The sequence below is a fragment of the Brachyistius frenatus genome, unplaced genomic scaffold (assembly GCF_029030835.1).
Source record: "Brachyistius frenatus isolate BFR_SWC_R1_liver_20210118 unplaced genomic scaffold, ASM2903083v1 Contig_332, whole genome shotgun sequence".
Taxonomy (NCBI): domain Eukaryota; kingdom Metazoa; phylum Chordata; class Actinopteri; family Embiotocidae; genus Brachyistius; species Brachyistius frenatus.
Genome location: NW_027210931.1, coordinates 71,278 through 99,067, shown reverse-complemented (window position 1 = coordinate 99,067; position 27,790 = coordinate 71,278). Strand labels below are relative to the sequence as shown.

Sequence of the window (27,790 nt, the reverse complement as noted above, 5' to 3'; positions counted from 1 at the left end):
ACGCATCCCAAAAACTAAACATCTGGGAGTGGGTAATTAGCTAGTGTGCATGCGCCTGCTTGTGTCTGTTTGCACCCGGGTCACCTCCCCAATTCACATCAGACCAGATCAAACGGCTGCATCTCAAGTCTGTGACACACTTTCATCAAAGGCAGCACACAAGAGAGAGAAATCTCTTCAGAAAGGCTCAATATGTTACGGTCGGGTTGCGTTCCTGAAGCAGGCCGGGATATATGCAGCACTATAAAGCACACACCATGGCACGCACACACATAGCTGTAAATGGAACCAAGTTTGAAAGAGAAGAAACACACAAGCTGTACTCAGTAAACACACAGGACAAAAACAGGCCTGTACACAATGCAACAGATACAGTCGAAGGAAAAACATACAGTATATACAGCTCAAAATGTAAGGCTTTCTCAAAAGAGAATTCTCCATATAGATCAGCTACTGTATATGACAGCTGAAATATTTCGGAACATCTTCAGAGGCTTGCACTTTCCCAGTTTTCCCTGAGTTGCTGTTATTCTCTGCAGTTTCTGTTTGTGTCAAGACAAGGGAGTGCTGACTTCAAACAGCCTTGTCCCGTCGAACAGCACATCACAGCCTCGCCAGCTTTACCTTTGAAGCTCCCTAGACAGAGCATGCTCAGTGGCACCCTGTCAATAAGTCATTAGTGGCGACTTCAATGGCAGTTGCTCACCTTGTGAGGCTGTGCACTGACCCAGAGTCTGACCAGGGACCACGGCCGTACCACCCTGTGCACAGCTGTATGTCACAGATCCAAAGGACAAACAGGATTGGAAAATGTCTTGGAAGATAAGATGAAGAAGTGGCTTCTATATAGTCTGCTTTTAAAGCTGCTAATGACTAAAATTGGGGGAAATAAAAGGGTTGAGATCAGACTAAACACTGCAGCACCATTAGTTGGGCCTACAAGTAAGCACTAGCCAATAGAAGTTTCATAAAGCACTATATTCTATAGTGGTGGTTATAGCTTGTCAGTAAGTCACTTTATATGCATGAACTCACTGCACACAACTCCCTGTATTCTCATGCCTCCGTGGCAGCGACAGCTGTGGCTGTCTGAGATATGCTCGCTGTTCTCCCCATTCCCAGTATCTAAAGCTAAACTAATCATCTGCTGGATGTAGCTTCATATTTATTACACAGATATGAGAACGGTATTAAATACAAGTCTGGGACGGTCCGCCGCTTTTTCCCTGACTCGGTCAAGCTATTAAAATCTTAATGAAGATCAACACCATTTGCACATCTGAAAATGATCAACACACATGTAACTAATACAGCTGTATTATCTCATCCTGAAAAACAAGAAACCCCTATGAAAATCCTCACTGTCTTACAAGTGCAGTTCAAGACTAGAAATGAAATAAATAAATATTATCCGGGTCAAGTCATGCTGTGCAGATATTGTAATAAGATGTGCTAGCACCATTTATAAGTAAAAAACTCACAGAAAGATCAGTAAGCATTCATGAGGATTGGAGACCAAGATCAAAACCGGTATGCAGAGTGCAGAGAGGCTTCAGAAAATCTCCTTCATGGCTCCTCTGGTTGCGACCCACTCTGAACACATCTGTGTTTTTACTCTCAGTTCCTTGTTATTTTGCTCCCCGCTCTCAGTCATTCAAAATTGGGTTTCCTTTCTTTTCTTTTTTTTTTTTATCCCGTGTGTTCCTCTCTTTTCTTCCACATTTCTCCCCTTTTGTTTTTCTCGGCCCTTTTACCCACATTTTGTCAATGAAAGAAACTGAAAAAATCTGACAAACTGCTTTGTCGCTCGACTTTCCTTGTTGTTTATGCTGGAAAAGTGATGAAACAGCATGCAAATGTTCTTTTCTGTATAAAGGAGTAAACATCAACAGCATGTTTTATCATGACAGTAGCAACAGTTTAAGCTCTGAAACAATTAGTCAAATATTTTCTAGGGCAAAGAAAAGTGCACAGACTCTGGTCTTTCACCCATACTTTATGAGAGATCAGACAACTATTGTGGCCTATTTTGTAAAGTATCTTGTACCACTGGGTCACTACTGAGGCCTGTGGTAAATCCATATAAAATAGTCATTGTGGGAATAGTGCATAATACATATCTTTCATACATTTTGCACTTTATCTGAACAATAGGACTTTCTCCCACAGCTGAGTCACTATTAATTAGCTCCTCAAACACAAGAGGATCTGGTAAAGGCAAATTCAAATTTAAATTGAAAAGAGTGACAATGGAACACATGTGAAGCTTTTTTTCATTTCTTTTCTTCTTTTTTTTTACTTTAGTGAGATGCATTTGCTTTTTACCCTCCTTTCATTTGGTGTAGTCATATAAGACTTTTATGTATTGACGGTCTGCTCAATCAAAGTGTAGTTCAGCTAAGGAACTGATGCTTAACATAATCTACAGACTTTTAAGTCGAACCACAACCTGGTCTATACTATCTAACTTCAAATTATCAGTTATATTAAAACATTTTTTTTTAAAAAGCCAACAAACTAACTAACATCAGGGCAAGAATATACAAAATTCAACCAAACTTGCAAAACTCTGAGAGCCGGACTGATGGCAGACTGGACACTACAGTAACTCTATGGCCTCTTAACATACTAAGTGGTAGCCTATTACAAGACATGAGTTAAATGTTACATATTGCACCTTTAAGTACCTTTTTTTTTTTTTTTTTTTTTTTTTTAAACTGTACTTGTTGGAGTTGTTTTAATGCTTTTAATGTTTTTTTTACTCTTGAGTATATTACATCAATTAAATCAGATACATTTATCCTATTGCTTTTACTGTTTTAAGTAAATTCGATATACTCCGTTGAGTAAGAATAGAGTCTTGTTTGATCATCATATTATAGATTATTATGTTCTTTTATATTATATAATATTCTATTCTCGCTGTTCAAGTAAAGTACTTTTACTTTAGTTGAGTTTTGGCTACACCTCAATGTATTTTACTCTGAAAGTGGTGGACTCACCGAGCAACCGACTGACCAACATTAACTTCCATATATCTAAACTGCTGGTAATGCTGAAAAGAAATATACTGTAAACATGTATATCACGACTGTGATCTTCAAGTAAAAATATTACTCTTACAGTCAGTGTCACACAGCTAAGTTTACATTGCATATTACTATATTACATATGTGTGATTTCACATTAATAGTTCCACAGCTTGTGTGTTAAGTCCGTCATCAACCATCTAAACCCGGATCCTTTTGCCCTTTGTCAATTTCTTCTGTCTTCGCAGAGTTGTATTTGAGCAAGCGCCTCTGAGAGAAACTGTAATTTCTGGTTCAGTATAACGGCACAGCCTCGGGCCCACCAGCACAGCTTACCCAGTTCTCAGAGGAGCAGCCTGTAACCAGAACGATACCTGACAGCTACAACAACAACAAAAAAAAGTGCAGGCCATGCATGTAATCATGGGTGGAGCCAAAAACGTAGATGCTCCGTCACAAGATATTCCACCACCCCTGTTGCAGTGTATTTCAGAAATAAAATTAAAATAAGAGTGAACTGCTGGAATATTTTATGCAGCTCATTGATATAGCCAGTCAGCCACTGTGCACTGATCCAGTGGAGGCACATGAATAATAGGCCTTGGTCTCCATTCAAATGTAAAAAAAATACACCATACCTAGCTTCAAGTATGATATTTATTCAGTAATCTATTTCATTTAATGTCTGATGCTTTGAATTAGTCATTTTAAAGTTATGGAGACAAAATGACAAACTGTTTTTGTTAATATCAGACTCAAACCAGTGATTGCCAACCGTATGTGCTCCAGAAAAAGAGATCAATATTACTTTATCATACCTCCGTCAATGTTTCTGCATCTTTATGAGATTTGATCATTTTATGGTTGATTATTTTTAGGTAACTAGGAAAGCAATGTGGTACTGTATTACATAAGGGAGAAAAGCCTTAAACCATACAGTATATTACAAAGCTCTACATGTGCAAGATGGAGAAGACTTTATAAAACACACCAGGAGAGAAATACTCATTTTGCATGATTCAAATTCAATAGGAGCCTACCCTCATTCAGTATCAGTTCAAATTTGTCTTGCTTCCACTATACTGCATATTATTAAAAAAAAGTACTGTGTATCAAACCAATGAGATAGAGGCCATAAAAATGACTTCAAATTATTGTCCAGAGGACGTTTATAGCCCTGTAAGCAGAGGGCAGAGCAGCTCTGTGGGAGGCTCTCACCTTTCATCAACCAGCAGAATAAGCAGGACAGAAAACATCTTTTGAAAAACACCAAGCCTCGTATCTGCCTGCCCCGATTCTACAATAAGTTGAAAGGACTCCTGCTGGGTGGCGCATTGGAATAACACCATCTGCAGAGAACTCAAAGTGCCCCTGCAGTTGGTCCTCGGCAGGGGTCTTGGTGCTAACAAGGGGACGCTATGGTAACTAGATGTGACTCTGGTGTGAGTTGTTGAACGTTACCTGGAGATGAAGTTGAAAAGTGTACGCGTGTGTGACGGAGAGAGAGAGATGCTGAGCAGATACAAAAAAACATTTGTTGCATTGCTCTTCAGATTCTTCGGGATTCCCCTCCTCCCACCACCTGCATTCCTCTCTTCTTCCAGGAACAAATGTCAGAGCGATTGCTCATCTTGCTGTTTGTTCACCAGTTCACACCGACTCCACACCTTGTGCAAAGCTTACAAGATGACAAGTGTCTGAGAGCAGGGAGACAACAGAGACAGTGACAAGAGGCGAAGGCAGAGGTACGAGTAATGGGGGACAGTGGCATGAGTCAACACTGTACATAGCCAGATCACAATGCAGCGACAAACACCATCTGGAAGCCGGAGAGTGTCGCCATCATCGTGTTGTTCCTCTGAACCTGAAATCTGCCACGGAACCTTGTAATCAACACAATGCCGCTGGAAGCCGATGTCCCATCGAGAGAGGAAACAATTAGCGATGGTGCTTAGCACCCAAATCGTTGCTGCAACCAGCCCCTCCAGAATCCAACAAGCGTGTGCTGATTGTCGTCTAACACTTAATCAGGACTCGCAGCTCCATTTGAATAGTGGGTCAACAGCTGGTTGGGGGGGTGAAGGGACAACAGGGGGAGGGGGTAAACATCTGCATAGTGGTGCAGGGTTTAGGAGGGCTTGGGAGCAGTCTCCTTAGATGAAAGCAGTGGAATATACGAGTCCTCGGTCTCCTCATTTCTTGCAACCTGGCAACTAAAAGCTCTCAGGGGAGCCTTCACTTGCAGCCCACTTGTTGCCATGGTGATTAAATGTCAATCAAGAGATGGCGGGACTCTATATTGGATTTTACACCCACATATGCAGGCACTAGGTCTCACACTTGCCTTATTTAATCTGAAAGGACTACAGCAAATAAACATAAACATACGTCTGTAGGTGGGGTTCATGGATCGTGTCATGAAATTATCCAAACCTGGTGTTGAAAGGATTAATTTTTTCCATTTTAAACAGCAGGAAGTAAAACATCCAGTGCACTAGAAAACAATGTAATCACCTCACTTTACCTCAGATGCTTTTTTGTACAGTACTTTATTTCACTCATAAGTGTGATTTATTAATATTCTCTTCTTTACAATTCTCTACCCACACATACAGTAAACAGCACATATACATGACATCTAGATCAGCATCTATCTCTATGTATCAACATATATCTATATGTCTCTTTCTATATATATATCTATATATATATATATATATATATATATACAAAAATGTATTATCCGGTCTCCTATCTCTCACTGTTTTTCAATATTTTCCATTTACTACTGCCCATCTTCCTCCCTCTTTGTTTCTGTTGCTCAGATGGTGTCACTGAGTCTCAGTGGGGCTGAGCCAAAGTGACCTCGAAATCGACTGCTAATACAACTGTCATCGCCTGCTGCCCGCAAAGGCCCACCACGGTAGGTCTGGGTAAAGGAGCAGAGGAATGAGAGACACCGGGGAAAAGGAAACAGAGGAGCGTACGAGTGGAATTGTGAGAGAATGCCAATGTGGCCCAAAAAAAAAGGCCACGTAGGAGAGAACGCAGAACAAATGTGAGAGTGGAGAGCAAACAGAAGGGCGGCAGACGAGCGTGGTGAGACACAACTTATGTCAGTGGGTGAGGAGGAGCAGAGTGGGCTGCAGAGGCAGACTGCTCAGACTACGGTGAGTCACGGAGGTCATCCTGTGACAAGGCTGCACATTGTAGCATCATGGTCAGCGGGTCAGACAGGTGGATGGCTGGGAGCTGACGATGTTTTCCATCTCACCGGACACAACCGGGTGCACATGATACCACCGTGCATGGAAACATGTTCATGTTCACCTAGATACACTAATCATTCAGCCTTTTTTTTTTTTTATTTTGCATTCAGTAAAACAATACCAAGGCAGTCATGGCATATGACAAACAACACTAATTTAATTAAGTAAAAAGATTGGCTCTAAAAAAAACAGCAAGAAAGGAGATGAGGTGTCTTTAAAATGTTTGATGTTGTCCTTGGAGATAGCGAGGGATTTTCTGAACTGGTTAGAAGACTGAGAGTGTTGGTGGTAGATAGATGGGTTCTGTCCTTCCAGTTAAGTAAACTAGTCTGTTTGGCTATTGTTAGAGCCCTTAAAATGAATGGTGTGAACTGTTATCTGGCTTGAAGTGTGGAAAGACACCCAGAAGACAAATGAATGGGCAGGAAGAGATGCTGAGACTGAGGATATCTGACCTCAGACTAGAATCTGTGAACTTCAGTGCAGAGTCAACCTATATTGCATTACCCGAGTTTTAGCATGTCGTGGTAAATATGTTGTTGCCAACTGATGTTTGTGGTATGATGAAGTCAGCTGTCCATTTGTCTGTCTGGAAAGATGACGGTATTATCGTGACTGTACAGGAGTGTACATACTTGTTATCAAATGTTTTCTTTTGTTTGTTTCAATGAGTTAAGTTTTTGATTATTCCTCTCACATCTTGTCGTTATATCAACACGTTCTCATACCTTAACGACAGAATAGCTTATTTGCCAAAATGACATGAAAATTGGGGAGTACATCAACAGGTGCATCCAGCCTTTGTGGCAACCTTTGTAACAATGACAAGCCTGTGGTTAATGTTGTGAAAGGGCTGTAGTTTGGTTAGGTTTAGGATTAAATGTAACACGTTATGTAAATTAACTTATGTTTGGTTTGTCTCCTGGGTTAAAGTTCTGTTCTTGAACCATCAAACCACCCCCAACCTCTTTCCGACATGGACTTTGTTGCTATTTATACTGTATCACTTGACTTCTTCCTTTGATAAAGCCACTAGAGGTCACACTAAACCTAACTATCGGTCAAGTTAAACTAGTCTGGTGTTACCAGACTACAGACCACAGTTTCAGTTCTCTTTGCTGTGATTATAGTCTGGGAACCCCGTTCGCATTAACGTTTGCACAGCCATTCTGAAGGGTAAACCAATCAGTGACCAGTAGGGGTGACGAAGTATGACGCTGAAGTCAAGCGTTACGGATTGGTTAAAGGCTTCTCCAGTACTTTTCCCAAGTCTATGCCCATTAGGATATGACGAGAAATAACGGAGCGTAGTCAGACCCATGAATTCACGCAGTGATTTGGGGTCTGGAACACCAGGCTACAATTAAACTGCTTGCATAGAAAACCTATATGACCGCGTTTTAGTGGAGCACGGTCTGCTTTATATCTCTATGGATGAACTTGCTTCAGCTATTTTTTTCACACTCAAGTCTCCTTCATAACTTCCACTTTTCCATGCTGTCAAAGTCCCTTACACTCTCTTAATTTGACCAAGTCTGGACAATTGTTCTGGCAGTGTTACTTGATCCGATTAGTCCTTGCATGAAGTTGTTCAAATATCATTGTGATCCTTCTACTGTTGCCTTTCAGACCTACTTACTTACTTACTTACTGGGCAATCCAGTAAGTCCATATCATCACCATGACTTCCAGGATGTCAAAGCAGATTTATATTTCATCAAGCACTTGCAGGCTTTACTCCGCCATCTATACCAACATCTAGATTTGGGGGGATCCTCTGCAACCTTCCATCCTCTTATGGGCTTAAGTTTCATGTGGGATGCTTCTCCCCGAGTATGTTTACATGCATTTTTTTTAATTTTTTTATCCTGTATTTGATCATATTCAGGATATTGCGTTTACATGGTACATGAAAAACCTGGTTATCCATAACCCTGAATACAAATGATTGTGTTGTAATTATACAAATGATTATCTGTGGACAGCAATGCCTTGCATTGTTTAATTTCAGCCACTATGCTCTTCAGTAGCAGAGAACGGTCATAAACATGGATAAGGTGTTTTACATGCAACGGTATCCCAGTTCCCTAAAACCCAGGATAAGATGTTTACACATGCCTGCATAACCAGGATCCTCGAAAAATCTAAACATCACAGGATACTAATGCGCCTGTAAAAACACTCACTAATAGAGTCTAATTGTGTCTGTCTACACTGTCATACACTTCTTACTGACATATATTTTGCTGAAACATAAGGGCAGAGAGTAGGAGACACAGGGAGTGAGCACAAGAGAGGGGTTGTGCTTTTTGTTCTTCATTTTTCTACGCATGGTTGGAGCTGTTTCAAATGAAAGCAGAGCACTGCCACTGTACAGCAGCGTTGGTCTGACTGGTCAGTGCTGGACTCTACTATAAATCTAGGTCACAGTTTGCAGCGGGGCATTGCCTAATTAACAGTTCTCGATACTCACATCTACATTTCAGCTCTTTAACTAAAGGGTATATAGATAGTAAAAGAAAAAAAATATGGAAAGAAGGAAACTTCACCACCAATTAATGGGTTTGAAAAATTTGACTTTTTAATAGGATGAATTTGACTATGCTAAACACTGTAAATGCAGATATGTCAAGACTTTCCTTCTTCCCCTGTGGGAATTCATGGGAACTAGTGGAGATGAAACTTAGCAGAAGTTCAATCTGGATAACTATCCTTCATGCTCACTCTCTTTATTTAGTCTTTTTTTTATTTCTACAACTCAAATGGGAGACTGATGGCATTTGCAATTTTCACTTGAACCAATCAAGACTTTGCCGCCAGTCATCTTGTTGCTATTAAAGGGTAAAATGTTTGAACTTTTCTGCTGCTGCAAGCTGACATTTCAGCTACTGGCATGGCTACTTCCTGTAAAACCAGGACGTCCAATCACCGAAGACTCCATACATATCTCTTCAATTCCTATGTGCACACTATAATTAATGAATTCATTTTTTAACTCTAACCTCAAGTCATAGTTTTCCAATTACTCTTTCCTACAGAGACATTTTTGTTTTATCAGTTTTATACAGAAACCGTACTTTTTGCATACAAACTGATAATAGCGGCAAAGTAAGAGAACCTCCCCTGCTATAGTTCCTATATCATGTCACGAATGGTATCTTGGTAAGAGGAAGATTTCAGGAAATGTGTCCAAATCCATCATCACAGTGGAGTTGCATTTTAGATCATAACAAAAAGTATCTGTAGATCCTGTATGGTTCTGGAGCCACATATCCCTTCTACATTTAGTCACAACTTGAAAACACATGAAGCTAAACAAAAGCCATGGATGTACTGTGTCTCCAACAGTTTGTGAAAGTATAACTGTCATGAAAGATGTACCACTTTTTTTTTAAACTCAGTTTAAAATCAATGTGAAGTTTAAGTACAATGATTTAAAGAGTATATATAAACCTGTATAAACACAATACTGTAAACTGCATTCCCAAAGTCCCCACACTTCCAAAATGAAAAAAATCAAATCAAATCAAATGCAGAAATTGTACCTCGACAGCTTCATTAACAGTTCATGTGTTCTCCACCAACACCATTATAATAAGTTCCCCCGCAATCCTAACACTTGGAAAATAAAGTGTCAGATTTTTTGTTGTAATTATGATGGACAGATGCTATGCAAAGAGCTAATTAAAGCTGTACAGTGAGTTCAGCAATGAATAATTAATGTCATTATTACTGTACTGCCAGATGATCTATTTAATAATTCTCACTAAAGAACAAATTAATTCAAAAAGTCTCACTCAAAAAGCAGCAGACAGAGCGTTTCTACAACCTGCTAATCAACATCCACTGCAGCATTTTGCTGTGATGTCTCCGTCCTCTCTGTCTCTCTGTCCTTCAATCACACACACATCCACACACAACACAGATACTGTATTTTGCACTGCTCTGGTATTTCCTCTCTCCACTGCACACAGATAAAAAAAAAAAAAAAAAAACCACTCCAGCTTTGATGCGAGGCATGTTAATGACTGGTTGGACGTTTTGAGAAACCTTAACCTTATTAATGTTTTAGCTCAATTCATTTCACAGCGTCTCTGGCACGGACAGGTGTAAATGAAACCTGACACATCAGATCATCATCGGCGGTCCAAAACCAGGACAGAAACACACAACCACACAAGTCAGAATGTACACACTGAGATGCACAGTCATCTGAAGTGTAAAAATGACTGCACAGCACTTACTGCGTTTGGCTTGTATATTAATGTAACAGATATAGGCAACTATCGTGGAAAAAAAAACACGTATGCAATGTAATGTAATATAATAATACAATCACAAGTTGTGTTAAAGGGTTTAAATTAAACTCAGTTAAAGTGTGATTATAGACTTTGTAGATGAATCTTTCTAATTGAGAGGATGAACCCAAACATGTATTTGTGTGTGCTCTAATAAGCTGAACTGCAAATACAAAATTCACAGCTAACGGCGAGCGTGTTCCCCACAGGCACAAATGCTTTTTGTAACACAAAATAAAAGTGAAAAATTGCAATCCCACGTAATAAATCATGTACAAACGGTTATTGAACATTCTCCATGAATTACACATAAAGGTTTCAATAATTCATAATGATTAACAATTAATGTAAAGACTTTTCTCTCCAAGAAACAGACAGACTTCAAAGCTATCGTTCTACTGTGTACTGTTTTGTGTGTGGCACAAATTACAGCCTTGTGTTTTGTGTTACACACAAAGGTCCACAGCAAACACTGACTTCATGTCTTCAGTATTGACGGTGTAAGCGGGAGTTTGCGCTGCCTGTCAATTTTCAGAGGAAACCAGGTGTGAAAAGACGATGAACAATGGCGACATCAACATATATATTTGAAATGGAGGCCTCCTACTACTATATGACAGTGCTGCATATTGCTCCATGTTTTGCTACATTGACTTGTCTTCAAAGGGCAGAGATTTGTGCCCAGTGGGAAGGTGAGTGAGAGGAGAGCTCGGCCATGCCAAAAAAGACAAAACCCAGTCCGCAATCTCTCGTGGCAGTGAGGGAAAAATGCCAAAGACGACAAAAATAAATAAACAGCCTTCTCTCTCTGAGATGAAAATGGTGTGGGAAAAGCTTCAAAGACCTGCACTTAAAACCTGTATCAAAAAAAGTTCCGTATAAATCAATAAACAGACATTCAAACATTTGATTTTTTTTTTTACTCCCATGGACCTTTCTCCAAAGAGCAGACGAAAAGAATTCCCGTGCTATTTTTTTCCCCGCCTTGCGCTCGGATAAATGTTAAGCTTATTTCAAAAGGCTCCATGATTAAACATCCTGCTAATCTTGGCGCGCTCTACATAAAACTCCACAGAGCATAAATCCATTTATTGCAAAATGTGAGAGAAGGCAAACACAGAAAGTGGGGTTGCCGTCAATTTCCAGGGTGAAAATGGCAACTATAAAGACAAGGAACTATGTTTGCCTGGAACAAGTCACTTAGGGTAAAAACCTGCAAATTAGCCATAGCACTAATTAGTTTGACTAAATTTCTAAATATATGTACATTTTCTCATTGACCATTAAAACTCCAATTTAGGGTACGTTACGGCTGCGTCGAACACAGAACATAATAATCAACATAACACCAGGGTAGACGTTTACCGCATCAAAGTTTGACATAAATGAAAAGAACCAAAAACCACGAGCCAGCACAGGCACTCGTTCATCGGCTGGTTAACCAGGAGCTGTTAACAGACACCAAATGTGAAGATTGGACAAAAAAGGGAAACTAGTGCCATGCATAATTCTTATCAATCAGCTTCACATGATGTGCAGTAAACAGAAACAAAATGAACTGGATCAATATTTGGTTTGCATCGTATTTAAACGGCAGCTGTTTTCCAAGTACACTTGCACACAGTTTTCACTGGTATCGTCAGATTGGTTGTTCCAGACATCGGGGAACTTCCCACAGTTCCCTTGTGGATTTAGGTTGTCTCAGGTTCTTCTGTTTAATGTCAGACTGATTCTATGATGTGGAGATCAGGGCTCTACAGGGGCCATACCATCTGTTACAAGACTTCTTGGTCTTCTTGTTGCTGCAAAGTTCTTTACGACTTGACGATGAGGTCGTCATCATGCACTAAAGAATGAATTTGGGGTTCTCCTGACGTCTTTTAATGCCGCATAAGAATCTAAACATCTAAAACGTCTACAGCTTTTGTACAGTACTGTATGAGATGTTTGTGGTGTACTTCTTTGTTGTTTTCTCCAAACCTGTAATCCATATAAGAGGCAGGGGAGTCGCAGAGGCAGTTTTTAAACTATGTCCCTTAAAGGAATACTGGCCTAATCCACTCAGACACGGTGGCTGAAAATATCTCACTGACTCCATTTCATCTTCAAACCAATGCAGAGGAAGTACTAAGTGGAACAATGTTCGTCTACATCTTAGACCTACTGACTCGTCATATTGTATAAAATCACACCTTATATACTAGATATATACATATATATCACTTAGTATATATTTACCTATCATTAGTTTGTATTATGTTTCAGTAAATGGTATAGGGTTGGGTGTCAATATTAGATTTAGTTTCTTGATATGTATTCAGATTTTATTATAGTTATTGTTATGTACAGTAACATCAAGACTTTGAAAATATTTGTAACTACATATGAGGGGTTGAATCTTCTCCATAAATGATTACATTTCATCATCATCCCCTTAAGTATGTGTTGTGCCATGAGTGTCAGTTCTCTTTCAATCCTGACCTCACATACATTAATTCATTGTTCTGGGTATGTCTTGTAACTTTTATGCCGCTGTATCTGTCTGTTAATCACAATAATCTTTTGAATCCACACCTGATCCGAAACTGTCCTAGTGCGACAAAGTAGGAATTAATGGACGAGTCAAAACTTCCTAAAGCGTAACTGTAAGAAAAAAGGAGTTTTTCAAATGTACCCATGTTGACACATCACTTACGTCTAACTTGTCCAGCAGCACAATATGTCAAGTGCATTGGATTCTCTGGTTCAGTCCTACTTTACCAAACTATATAACACTGCAAATCATCACATCCCTCCTTCAGCCTAAAGTTTTAGAAAAGGTTACCCACTGTTTTGACCACCTGACATCTTGTTCACCTGCCTCAGCACATCTTCTCTAGCTCAAGTCCAGCGAGTCCAGAACTTTACAGTGAGGCTTTTTAACAATTACACATTACTTTACTGTTACTTCTCGTTAATGGTTTCCTGTCACTTCAAGGAATACTTTCATGAATTTACATTGGAAATGTAAAACTTTGAAACTAAAGGTGATGGTGCTTTCGCTGTTGTTGTATCACAACGATGAAACAACCACAATGTAGCCACATCAGTGCACAACTTTGAAAATATGTTAAAACTAAGTTTTTCCCTCTTTATTTTACACCTTTTATACTTTTATTTTTCAAAATGATTTTCAACTTATGGGGATCTTTAACCATCTGTTTAACAAGGTTACACCCGTTCTTTCTGCAGAGCAAAACTTCACAGCAAAGCAACGGGTGTTTTACACTGTACCATATGAGATGAGTTTAGCGCTTCTCAAGACTCATCATAACATAAGGCAAAAGAACATTCACACCTCCTATGCATGTATTCGAGCTCAAGAGTTCACATAGATCCATGCGTGTAAACACATTTACACATATTCAGTATGAGTAAGAAACAGGTGGCTTAAATTTTAAGTTGACACTTTTTCTTGCACGTGTATGTTCAATATGTATAAAAGGGTAGTGACAGAAGAGTGACATCAATCAGGTCCTGTTGCTTTTGCCACAAGCATACTAACTACAATGTATTTAAATGCCCTCCTGGGCCCAAAGAATACAGGCTACTGTTAATATGTAATTTAGTCTGAAGGCAAACAGACATTGTGCGAGGATGCAGCGGAAACAAAACAAGAGAAAAGAGAAGAAAAAGAGGGAGGGAGGAGGAAGAGGAAACAAATAGAAACAGACAGAGACAGACAGAGGGACATGAGGAGGAACAAGAGTCAGTAAAAAAAACAGTAAACAAAGCTCTGAGTTCCAACATGTGAAGTGCACTTTAGTGAACCCATTCCCAGTCAGGCCTGTAGTGGAAGTGATGTATAACATCTAACAGAACACGGTCGGACTCCTGAGCTGATGACCTCCCTCCTGTGATGATCTCAGGTCACCCACAAGGACCCAATTGTTCTCTTCGGCGAGGAAAAGGCCATCCAGCCACAACATTAAGAAAGAAAAGAAGGACAGAGGAAGGACAGCGATGGACTAGTGAGCAGGAGGCCTGAATACGGGCTGTCCTTAATATGAAGGGGCCCCTGACATTATGTCGGCCAGATCGGATTTTCCTGACAGGAAATGTCACATATGAAAGCTCAAAATGAATTCACAGCACTGGTATACATTTTGGTTTACATACAGTAGTGTAAATACGTCTGTAATCTCTTTAAAGGAATAGTTTGACTAATACTTATGCAACTTTTCGCTCTCTTTGTTGCAAGTTGGATGATAAAAAAAAAAAAAAATTAAAAAAACTTTAATATGTGTGTGTTTACAATCAAAATGGAATGAGGAGAGAAACTACAAACGGGGGAAGACTGTCACGTTGATCGCTTGTCGTCTCACTCTCATATTAGCAATATTGACTCCCCGCAGAGCGAGCTGACACTGCACAACAGCACGGATTTTCTGGAAGGAGTGCACTCTTTTGACTTTTGCATGCAGCATATCTCCGTATTCCCAACTTCTCAGCCAGCATACCAGCTCACTAAGCTGGGTATCACCACGCAAATATGAGAATGAGAAGAGATGACTTGAAACCTTGTGAGTGTGACATTGTGAGAGCAAGAGAACTAACGGAGCTGTTCTATTATTTATAAGCAGAGATTGTCTGTTTATCAAACTGACGCCTGGAGCGTCGGCCATGATTAGACTCAAACAATGGTGGTCTTCACTGAACACTGCAGATGCAGATTCCAAGACACAGCAGAGATATGAATAAAGCGCAGACAGTATCAAATAGAGCAGGGAAATGTGTGGGTGTGCGTGTGTGTCTGTGTGTCCTAACTATCTAATATCATACTGTAAAAGATTAATTACTGTTTATACACAATTTCACACATCATCCTTCTATCTGCTCATAACTGCATTGTGGTGAGCTGTAATGTGTACCATGTTTAAACCATGTAATACGTGTTTAGCATGTTAGCAGGTCCTTGCTGCCTGGCAAATTATGAGTTATCATATATTGCTGCATGATTGATTGGCAACATTTACATACAATGGACTGTGCTTGAGACTGCCTTGTGGAAGGGGCACTGTGGTCCCACTTTGCATCATCTGATTGCCCTTTACACAGTAGTGTGTCTTACTACTAATTCTTACAGACAGTTTGGGAAAAGGACAACTATATAATTCCTTCAATATAAACGGAGTTATGGGTCAAACACTTCACCTGGCAGCAAAGGGTTAAGGAGCCCTACCAGCAAGAGAGCTTCCTCCCAAAACCCCACAGTCCTCTGTACAGGTGCCCTAGCAAAGTGACAGAAACTCACACTGAAACACCAGTCTGTGATCCCTCACTAGCTTCCCACACACAAACACTGCAGACTTTGCTTAATGGAACTCCTCGCTAAGCAGAAATCCCTGCTGCTCAGGATTTATCCAAATCTCAGTAGCTGCACAGAGGTGCCTTCACCTCGTCTCATCCACAGCCAAGCTGAGACTGCATATATGTCTTTATGCCAGTTTGTTCGCACTGTAAGTTAGACTGTCCTGACAAATATTCCTTAAGGCAGCATTAAAACAAATTTTGTCCACTAGGGGCCAGAAAAACTTGTAGCAAATAGTTTATATCAGGACATTATCTTACAGCTATACCTTTGCCTACTTACTCAACAACAGAGGATCTTATTTATGCCACTGGAGTCCTTTTGCCAGCTAATCACTTACACTTGCACTTTGTTAATATAATTAACATGCAAATGTATGTATTTTATTACCATTATTATTTTTATCATTAGGCAGAAGTTCAGGTTTCTCTCTGATTTTATCTTTAGTTTCGGGGTCAAACTGCTGAGAGAAATATCTGCTCTTATTTATCTGGATTTTTGACTGTCTTTGATTGTTGTTATTTTTCCTCCACTTAAACCTGAACATGTTTTGTACAGTCACCTTGCATGATCTCCTGGGATGAAAGAAGCTTCTCACAAGTGTATAATTATTTTGCCTCGAGTTGAAAAGTGTCTAAAAGCTGTACCACACTGCGTGTTGATTCTCAGTGGGAGCCACAGTACCAGAAACCCGTCACAACACAGGAGTAACTTCATTCAGTTTTAATATTATTGCATGCACCTTTAAAGACTCAAATTCTATCACCGAGGTTATAACCTCTCCTTTTTTCGAGCATTTGTATTGATCTGCTCTATTGTGTGCAGTCTTTTCAACAGAGCATAAATAAGTGCCTGTGAGGAGCTATGCATCTGAGGGAATGGCATATAGTGTGAGAGGAGAACCATTAAGCCACAGTTTGACTCATGATCTGAGGTGTAACAGTTTCCTGCAGAAATGAGACGTTTTGTCAGAAAGAGGGAGCAGAAATGAAGAAGGGAGTGCGGGAGATCTGAAAATGGGCTCTGTAGGGAGTATAAGATGGGTGGTATGGCAGGATAAAGGAGGTAGGGAAGGAGGGAGGAGGTGTTGAGTTGTAATGGGGCAGGAGCCAGATGCTCTAGTTTCCTTGACAGAAATGGAGGTCAAGTGCAGCTTTATGTGAAGGCAACACAGGGAGAGAGGCATAGACACAAAGAGAAAGATGGAGGGGAGGGAGCGCGCATGATGACTTTAACTAGTGGTAAGGGACACAGCATTTCAGCACATAGTGCAGAGAGCCCTATCGTTCTAACTATAGCAAATAAGTGGAGGATAAGAGCAGCACACAGTGTGGTGTCTCCTTCCAGGATGAATGGACAGCGATAACAGACTTTATGAGGAGTCTAGGAACATTAATAGTTGGAAGTGAGAGCAAGGGATAAAAATAAAAACATATGTTAACTTTGTAGGGAAGACAGATGGTAACGCAGTGGCTTGAGCTTATGGAGAGCACTAATGGATAAGGAAAGTATACAGGAAGAACACATGATGATCTCAAATGGTACATCTGGGAATGTGTGCCTCACCTATTTCAGGAGAACAACAAGCATTAATACAGATTAGGAATGTAAGTATTAAGTGTGGGAGGGGGGGGGGTGAGTGAGATGAAAAATAGCCTCTGTGTGTGAGTATTTTGAGCTCGCACTGGATAACCTCTGCCCTGGTAATTATCTTCTCTAAGTAGAATATGCATGTGGAAAATACATACAGTACATCATGCATGCATGTAGTTAGGGCTTTTTAAAGAAGTCAAAGGAAAAGTGTCAACGGGGCCGATTTAGACTTCTGTTTAGAGGAGAGAGGAAATAACAGACGGTTGTAGGGAGGACTGAGAATTGAACTGATGCAGCCAACATAATTGCCAAACAGAACAAGGCACACACCGCGCTGAACAAACAACAGACTTCAAAGTCAATAAATCCTACATCGTCATGAGCCAAGTTCCACAAGCGTGCACGCTACAGCTGTAGCAAGCGGAATGGAAGAGTGTAAACATGTTAACATACACGGACGCAAATTGAAAAATGACTCGGAATCTGGCAAGTACATGTCTAATCAAATATAAAAGATAAGGATGGCTTTGAATAAAAAGACCAAAACCAAAAACATGTTTTTAAATCGCTCAATACCTTCCTACCCTGTCTGTGGTACTCACTACTCACTGGTTCTCTACTTAAGACATTATTTTAGGATGATACATGCGTGGTCTCTCTCTTTTTTTTTTTTTTTTTATATATAATTAAAAACAAAAGAACGACAAAAAAAAGACCTTCATTAATTTCTTAAAACAGCTGAGCACTTTTTTCTTTTTTTTTTAACTAAATTTAAATCAAAACTAAAGAGCGCCTTTGTTGAGCAATACTTTCAACTGTAGATTAAACACATCTAATGCCCTTTCTGGAAGGACAGTGCGTATGGGATCAACTAATAATATGGGATTAACTAATACTATTTAATAAACTTCAGTGCATCTGTGTTCCCTCGTTAGACAGGCAATCCTTGTTGGTAAGATAAATGTATGATTGGTTTTAGTTTTGGTCTTTACATAGGATTTCTCTATAATAAGCAAACTAGAGGATATACTGTACTTAATATAGGAAGTACTTAATTTATGCGTCTATATCATGGGTCTCCAGCCTTTTTACCTTGGAGAGCTACTTTGACAACTCATGTAGCTCTCGGACACTGAAACATGTATTCACATATAGCTGAGTTCCACCTAAACAACTGAATAAGCTTCTTTTATGCAAACAATAACAAAGTGATACTGAACACGCATATTTAACCAGTAGCGTGTGAGTTATTGGTTTAGGACCCCTGGTTTATATCCACAATCAGGCATCACATTGTCACACCGAAGCGTGTAATACACCTGTCTGTGCAAGAGAGGATACTGTGTCAATGTCATGTTTTCCCTCGCCTGGTATACGAAAAGTACACGCACAGTATGACCAGGGGAAAAAAAGGGAGCCATGTGACGGAGGTCAGTTGACGAAGTACAAACACGCTAAATTCAAAATGAGGAAGTATATGTTACAAGCATATATATGTTAGGCGGTGGTTGGTTTGAGTCCACAAGAAAGTGACGTGGATTTCTTTAAAGAAACTTTTTCCTGCCAAGTAGTTTTGTGCCGAACCCTAACAATGTGCCTTTGTTTTCCTAAACCTAACCACATTGTTTTTCAAGCCAAGTCGAGACAAGCCATTACACTGTCAAAGGATGCTGACGTGGACCGACACACATTGGCGTGATATTGGGTTGCATTCAGAAGTCTAAGCCCGGTGATGATAAAGTCCGAAATAAGAGGTTGGCTTGTTTCTCTGTACTATGAAGAAGAGAGTGCAGAAAATAATTTTTTGCAGAAGGAGAGAGCAGCAGGAGGGTAGAAGTTCATTGTCCATTGTCATCTAAGTGCCTCAAGAAACAGGACATGGAAATGTGTAACTCTGCCAAGGTGTGTGTTTTTGTGTGTCTGTGAGTGTGAGAGACTGCATATAAAGAGGTATATATAAAAAGGAGTTACTCTCTGCTCCCCTGAGGTGCAGTTTGTGTATCTTCGCACACACGTATGTATGTGATCCACATACAAATCTCCGTCTGCCTGAGTGTTTGATATTCCTTCTTGAGACCGTCTCATTCTGCTGACCAGTGTGGAGAGGCAGCGACAGTGTAACATCAGGGCCTTCAGGCTTCTACTACAAAATATTATTTTGCTCAGGAGGCAGGCCTGAGGCGGTTAAATCAAGCATCATCGCAGGCTTTTTATTCCCATTCATTCGCTCTGCACTGAACTTAAGAGCTCTCTGCAATAACAGCTGGCGTTATCTCCCATAGAAATGGGATCACAATGAGCTGACATGTTAGCTTCTCATTTAGCGGTAGAGGTTTAACCCTTATGTACCCATAACCCATACTCTTTTATGATACAGAGTTTATTCATCTAGAGGTGAAAGATTTAGATTTAAATACCTCACACTTGTGCAAACATCTTCTATCAATACTCCGTAATTCAACAGCCGAGCCTGAACCAAAATCCTGATGACACAGAACCAAAACAGCAGTTAAATCTCTTTTTCAGATCTCTCTCTCTCTCTCTCTCTCTCTCTCTCTCTCTCTTCCTCTCTCTCTCTCTCTCTCTCTGCTACTCAAGTAACTGAAGCACATATTTCGGTGCCATTTATGGCTTTCTGTCTCTTTACCCCCAGCTGTGATACTTTCCTAAGAAAGTCGGCTTTTCTTGCATTTTGTTAGGCTCCTCTGTCACATAATTGGAGGGTTTGCTTGGAGAGCTGCAAAGGTTTGTTCCCTGTTATCATTGCTAATGAGAAAATGAGTAGCGTTCGACTGATGTGCTCCAGAGCAGCAATGGAAGTTTAATGTGCTGTCTGTAAATAACACACAACAGAGTAAGATGTGTGCCTTTACAAAGAAAAAGAAGTGTTTTGTGTCTATGCCTGTGTGCTCTGTGCTTTTTGTTTTCTGAAGAACAAAACGCATTTACGTGTCTGGTATTCTAGATATTTGAATGTGATCCGTATCTTAGAAAATGAAGCATGTGAGGATCAATGCACAATATTCTTTTCATTTGCCTTTACAACAATGGGAAACAATTTCATTTTTTTTTATGGAGATTTCGTGCCTTATGTATTCTGCCCGCAAAGAATATATGCAGCCCAGTAAGACGCAGGCGTCTATCAGCCGTTTCCTTCGCTCCAAAAATACTCCAGTGTCTCCACTTTGGACAGAACAAAATGTTCCCATCTTTCGCCATTTTAAACTCTCAATACATAATTATATGGATTGTCAACAATTCATCCAAGCTTTCATCTTTTCCCTCTTTCACCCCCTCAGCTGTTTTTTTTTCCTTGACAGGGCAGCTGGTTGCATTGTATCATCTCAATGTCTTGCTCCACTGCATCTACAAACCTTTTTTTTGGCAACTACAAGCTTCCCCGCCAGCCAAGAGAGGCTTTTGTTGACTCCTTTGCAGCCTGTTTTAATATTTACCAGGCTAGGAAACAGTGGCAGATGTCAACCATGAGGCAATTTCTTCGTGCCGCTTAGTGGTGAGCCCACTCTTGTTGTGGATTAAAGCGTAATCCAACCAACCAGATATGTGGTGTTGAAACATTTTGTACAACTGCGAGGGGGGAATCCCCCCTTCTTTGGCTTCTGCTCTTCAACTGGAGAATTTCTTAATAGCTAAGATGAATGTAATTAATTCTGATGGACATCATACAAACTCAACCTAACAAGATTGACAAACTGACAAACACTGTCATGGATTGAGTATAGATGCACGTCCAAAGTCTTTTTCACTTTTCACAGGAGTCCAAATGTGCAACGAATACATCATTAAACTGAATATTTCTTAGCATATCAAAACATGACGTCTTCCAGATATTATCTCCATTGTGGTTACGACCGACCTAGTGCAACAGAGTGCTGTATTTGCCCGGGAGACAGTAAAAATCAATACACACTCTCATGTATACACACCCTACAATATTCAGTGAGTATAATTTGACACAGGAGCATTAAAAATACCAAGAAAATGCACTGAAACTCGTCTTTGTGCTCGAGGCAGAATTTCAGCACTGGACAGCTCCCACAAAGAAGACAAGAGCAGAGCAGTAATTTCAGGAGGGACAGCTCCCTAGTCTCTCCTCTAGTCTATCTTTCAGATCATCTTTCAAATGTCGGTTTTGGTAACTAAAACCTATTAAAAAATATGGAGAAAACTGGGGATAACCACCACAGACAGATCCCTGCAAAAGTGATCTGTTTTTATTTTCACAAAGCAGAGAGCACTAAATTTTAAACTTTAAATAGCCATATTCAAAACATATCACTGGGCTGAACAACACAGAGTTCATATAGTGAACATGGATGTTTTAGACTAGCAAAATGTTGTCCTGATGCACATTTTCTGAATATATGGGCATTGAAAGGGGCTTTTCAGACAATTCATTATTGCAATTCCATAAAGATTTGGGAGACTCACAAGAAACCATTTTAATAAGAGTGACCAAAAATTAAGCAGAAGAGGCTGAAATATCCTTTTCTTCGATCACTAGGACTGGTTAAGACCTAAAAGGGCTGGATCATGCATTTCCCATGATGCAACTCAACCTCTATACCTCCCTAAAAATGCACAACACCCATTTTAAACCCAACACCTCAGTCTGTAATGCACTCTTTCTGCTGTTCTTTCCCAGGAGCTACAGAAGACATGATACGGATGTTTTCACAGATGTCGCACTCCCTGTAACATGTAAACGGAGCTTTGTGTGTAATATGCAGAATGCTCCTATTGTTCAATCGTGCTGAAATATATACTTACTGTTCGTATGTTGTATGTTGCAGATAGGCCCTCTTCTTTAAAGATCTGACAAATATGTCATATATATGTAAGGACTACAGAAGATTTTTTTTTTTTTTAATGCTTCTTTTCAGTGGTTTGTAACGGACATTCAATTTGTGAGATGCTACAGAAATTGGCCTGTTGTAGCCTACAACATTTTCACTCAGCCATTAGAAATTAAAAAGGAAGACAACATCCCAGCCATTTCTGCTAGGGATACCCAACAACAAAGAATTTCCAAAACCTTCTCCACAGATCTCTTCAGGGGGAGAAGATGGACCGAGGTCCCTTTCAGTCAGACACTAATTTGGGTTTACACTGATTAAGCTGTCCATCGCACAGCCAGGAAACCTCTGTGTATGTGTGATCCACTGTGTGCCTGAGTGTATGTGAGCAGAATCTTTAAAGCTTAAGGAGCCACCAGCAGCAGTGCCAGTGATTCACAGGGAGGCAGGACATGAAAGAGCTGTGGAAAGCCAGTGACATAGTGGGATTACAGATGGGAGAAGAACCCTCCCCATTCTGTCAACAATTAACAAGGCGATAACTGCAAAACAAGCTCGGCGATTCTGTCATCAGCCCAGTCCTCAGGTGTACAGAGGGGTGGGGAGGTGGAGCTAATTGAATGTAGGATTGAAAACAGGACAGAGTAATGAGACATGATGAGGCAGCGTTTTTTTGACTCCTGTCGGCACTTCAGCTTGTTAACGAACGCCAAACCTTCCACAAAATGATACTGAAGCATCTTGCCTTGCCTATGATAAGTGCTTTGAAATCCTGTCACTCTAAAATATAATTTATTGTCCATAAATAGCCAAATACACGATTAAATTCAAATATATCGTGAATTACACGTAAAAAAACCCTCAAAACTAAAGTGAGCAATGTACAGTAGTGTTTGAAATATACACAGCCCCCACAATACACTGTAATATGATAACATATGCTACCAATTGGCAAGGTGGCCTCACGCACTGTCGGCTAATCTCCATATCAACTGTTAGCCATGTGGGTCTTAGGTTGTGAACTCTCACTAAACTGACAAGAGCAGCTTTTGACCCTCAACTCCAAACCAGCAGCCAGGCGGATCATGTCCAAGGGGAGAAAGTGGCCTGACAATGATCCCTCGCCCTAGGCTTTGTGCTGTCACAAAATACACACCAACACATTGTGTTTTCTTATAAGCAACGTTTCCTTGCTGTGCTTTCTTCTTCTTTTTTTTTTAATTTTCTTAAACAACGTTTAATTTTTACTGCTGCTCCTGTAAAATTTAAATGATTGGCGAAAAGTAAAGCTCTTCCTTAGTGCAAAACCGAACTTAGCAATTTTTTTTTTTTTTTGCACCCTGGGGTTATGAGAACAGTTACCAGGCAACCAGTGGAAATTACAGGACGAAATCTATTGGTGAGGTTTATAGGTGCTGGTATATTTTGTCAGGCTAGGTTTTTCCCTGTTTCCAGTCTCTGTGCTAAGCCACGCCAAACAGCTGCAGGTGGAAGCTTTAAAATAAATAAATAAATAGCCGTCGATGTAATTAAACTTTTTGCAAGGGAGTGAACAATTTGTGGGCAGCAATAAAACATAGACAAAAAAATACCGTCTTTATAACAATGGCTCAGTTCCTTATAAGGGGCCTCAGTAAGACAAACAAGCCAGCATGAATAATACCAGACCTAAGAGGAAAACAGGCACAATTAATGTCATTGTTTACACTTTTATTTATGTCATAATGCCTGCAATGAAACTGGTCTACATGGTCTGCAACATGGTGACCATACAGTGCATTATGCATACAAGAATGGTGTGAGGCATGACCAAACATCACATGTGCCAGTTATATGTCATGTGACTCAACAGCAAATGCATTTTGCCTGGTACTGGATCAAAAGATGGTTCGTTCAAAAGAGGTGAGGTGTCTTGAGATACTCTTTTAAGATATACTACTCGTGATAAATCAGCCACTATGACCACCAGCACAAGCAACGACTCTGACTGGGCACCGGTTAAACAGCAATCTCCATGTCTCCTCTTCCCACAACAGATATGAGCCAAAATAATCAATTGAACCACACTGGAGTAAATAAACTTGAACCAATGCAACTGCAGCAAATCAATATAACAGCCTTCCGGTACAGCTCAGAATGAGTCTGATGAGGAATGCACTGTGAAAAATTGGGATCATTTCTTTTAGACCAAACTGTGAAATAAAATTGGTAAAACTGGATGAGGAGATATCTCCTTTCAGGCTTGTGGCAATTTTTTTTTTTCTCAAAAAAGGTCAGTGAGTTTCAGTTCCGATTTTTTACTCCTGGCCTCACCATGAGTAATTCAGCCTGTAGCACTAATGTTCTCATGCATTAGACTACAACACAATCATGGCTTAGAAAATCCATTTGTCTGATGAGGAGCAAAAGCTGTTGTCAAACACAAATACGACAATAGAATCGGTGACCGGTCTCAGTGTCTGATGTCGACTGTAAACATCAAAGTCAGGATCAAAATCATTTGACCCATTCCGCTGACTCTCGCTGTGCTGCTTTACATTTTTCTCAGTCCTCTCAGAGCAGCCGTCATGCGTTACTTTTTTTTTTTCTTTTTTTTTTTTTCCATTAAATGCCAGCCACTGCGTCTGTCTGCACCAAAAACAACTCGCTGCTCAGAAGCTCCGACTGAACAGCTTGAATAGAGTAGATCAGCTACGCGCACCTGTGTCACATTTTACTACTGTGGCTGCTACATGTCACAGATTACGCGCAGAGACGAACACTGAGTATCTCCGCGGTCCCCAGACGCATCAATTTGTATGGCTAAAAAAAAAAATTAAAAAAAAAAAAGCGTATTTGGGGGGGCAAAGATGTCGAGCGTCGCAGAGGAATCGATGACATCATGTCTGTGAGGGGGGGGGGGGGTGAGGGCCGAGGGTGGGGGTGGGGGAGGGGGGGCGGTGGGGAGGGGGGGGGTAGTTTTGGGAGCCGGGAAAACAGATGCTCGTCTGGCCTCTGGTTGGAGTAGCCTATCTGATGCGGAAAGGGAGAGAGAGTGAGTCGAGGCGACTGTGCACTGTGATGTGAGCTGCGCGCCTGACACACACTCAGACACACGCGCGCACCCGCACGCGCACGTAAGCTTTAGGCTACTACCTGCCCCTCTTTGAACAAATAGCTCCCTTCCCTCTCCACACAAGCGCAATGGCGCACTGTGATGAAACAATCACGGCGGTGCAATTTGTGTGCAGATGTGGCACTCTGGTCTGGATTTGGCGGAGGGGATAACATTTGTTGCTAAATATATGAACACGCTGTGTTGCAAATACAGGCATGTGTGCCACAACAGTGGAGACTGGGGAGGCAAGCGTAATGGCATCAGCACGGTGCTGATTTTTTTTTTTTTTTTTTTTTTTACCCCAGTCATGTACACATCGGGTTATACCAGGTGACAGTCAAGAACAGGTTAGAAGGCTGGCTGAACGGAGTGAGTGAGAGGAGCTGGAAACACTGTGCTTTGGGGAGTTTGTCAGGTTATTTTAAAGGCTTAACACAAAGTTTGTCTTACCTCCACACTTGTCCCATCTGAAAGATGTGAATGATGGTCTGCCAGACCCAGACAGAGAGGCGGCAGCACCTGTCTCTTTGCCCCCCCCCCCCCCCCCCCCCCCCCCCCCCCCCCCCCCCCCCCCCCCCCCCCCCCCCCCCCCCGGGGGGGGGGGGGGGGGGGGGGGGGGGGGGGGGGGGGGGGGGGGGGGGGGGGGGGGGGGGGGGGGGGGGGGGAAACATGCTGTAGCTCTACGACTACTCAGCCCCTCCACGGAGCCCAGTCCGCCCCCAGTGTAATCCTGGACAAACCACCTGAAGCTCAGGATCTGGACCAGAACCGAGGGCACCAGCACGAAGAACAGAGTCAGGCCTGACCACAGGAAGTCCTGCTTGTGGTAATAGTCGATGGCCAGCCACAGATCGGTCCCCACGTCCCAGAAGAACACCAGCAGCGCCAGGATGATCCACAGGCAGTCCAGCCAGAGGCGCTCCTCCTGCGGTGGTCGCCCAGCTTCTCTCCCCTTCCCCTTCCTCCGGAGATAATGCAAGCAGGCGCTCCGGCAGCCCCAGTAGCACGATGATGTGTTGCAGCAGTGGCAAATGTGGAATGAGCTGCCGTTCCTTGTGTCGTCCTCTCCCGTCCCCACCACCTCGTCCAGGTTGTGCAGCTGGGCGAAACCGGTGACGACCCCGCGACCATCGGATTTCGCTGCCATCTTTCCCTCTGATGTTCCCACCTCCTCCGGCTTCCGGGGTTCGTGACGACACTTCCCTGACACCTGTTTTGCACCCCAAATGTTGGAGCCATCTAAAAGCGGGGTGTCAGCGCGTCGCCGTCGCTTTCTCGGTCCCCAGATAGCGCACCAGTGGCGCTACAGACGCAGCACATCTTTCCTGGCTTTCCCTCCACTGCAGATCTATTCCCACCTGGCAACAATAATCTAATCTGCAAGTTCAAACAATTTAATTTGTAACTCATGCATCCAACTGTGACCGAACAATTTTTACCTGTGCATTAATCTCATTCCCCGCTGTTCAGTTGTTTCCCCTCTCTGCAGCTCGCCTCCAGCTGCAAGCTGAGTGCCATGAGCAGACCGTCCCTCCACTGTCCCACGCCGACGTAATTCATCTCCCCCAACACACACGCGCGCGCACACACATCTCCCCTCCCTCTCCCCTCTCTCACGCGCACTTTCACACACACACACACACACACACACACACACACACACACACACACACACACACACACACACACACACACACACACACTCGCTGTCTCTCCCGCTCAACTTGGTTGCCATCTAGTGTCTCGTTTGAAGCTCTCGAATATGCAGGAGAGGACTGCATGATGCAGATGACGACTGCATGCAAAAATGCCTCTACACCACCAAAGGAAGTCTTTCCTGTTGTTTTAATATTTGAATCAGTCACAGTGACACAGTTTGGGGTCACATTTTGTTGGAGAAAAAAACAAAAACAATGTCCATGTTTAAATACATCCTGCAACGCGTTTTACTGCTTTTTTTTTTTTTTTTTTTTTTTTTTTTTTTTTAAGTTTATTTCTCCTCTGGCATGAGTGCATATAGTAACATTGATGTTATCAGAATCGGATACATTATATAGATATTTCCTGAGAAAACAGTATTACGTTAAGTGCCTTTCTTCATAAGACAGCATATTTCAAGTTATCAATATGATAGACCAAACTATAGGCAACGATACACGCCGGTGGAACTGATGTAGCTCTACAATATACTAAGAGACATGTTGGTTTTTTTTCTCTTTTCTGCCCCATTGGGGATTTTTTTCAACAGCAATCAAGGGGTTAAGCCTTTGCTATAAAGTGCCCCCCCCCCTCCACCCCGCCCACACACACACACACACACACACACACACACACACA

The 27,790-nt window shown here is 41.4% G+C and overlaps 1 protein-coding gene across 2 annotated transcripts in view; it reads right to left on the bottom strand.

Annotated features, from left to right (window-relative positions):
* xkr6b (XK, Kell blood group complex subunit-related family, member 6b) overlaps positions 1-26,984 on the bottom strand; it is a 54,119-nt gene extending 27,135 nt beyond the window's left edge. The window contains exons 1-2 of one of the 2 annotated variants that reach the window (XM_069723510.1): positions 26,111-26,984; positions 25,904-25,991 (exon numbers count right to left, since the gene is read on the bottom strand). In XM_069723510.1, coding sequence (XP_069579611.1) covers positions 25,904-25,991; positions 26,111-26,600 — 578 coding nt within the window. In that variant the 5' untranslated portion in view covers positions 26,601-26,984. Of the gene's footprint in view, positions 1-25,903; positions 26,060-26,110 lie in introns of both variants that reach the window. The other variant, XM_069723509.1, reaches the window with a different exon arrangement.
* Between the last annotated feature and the right edge of the window lie 806 nt (positions 26,985-27,790).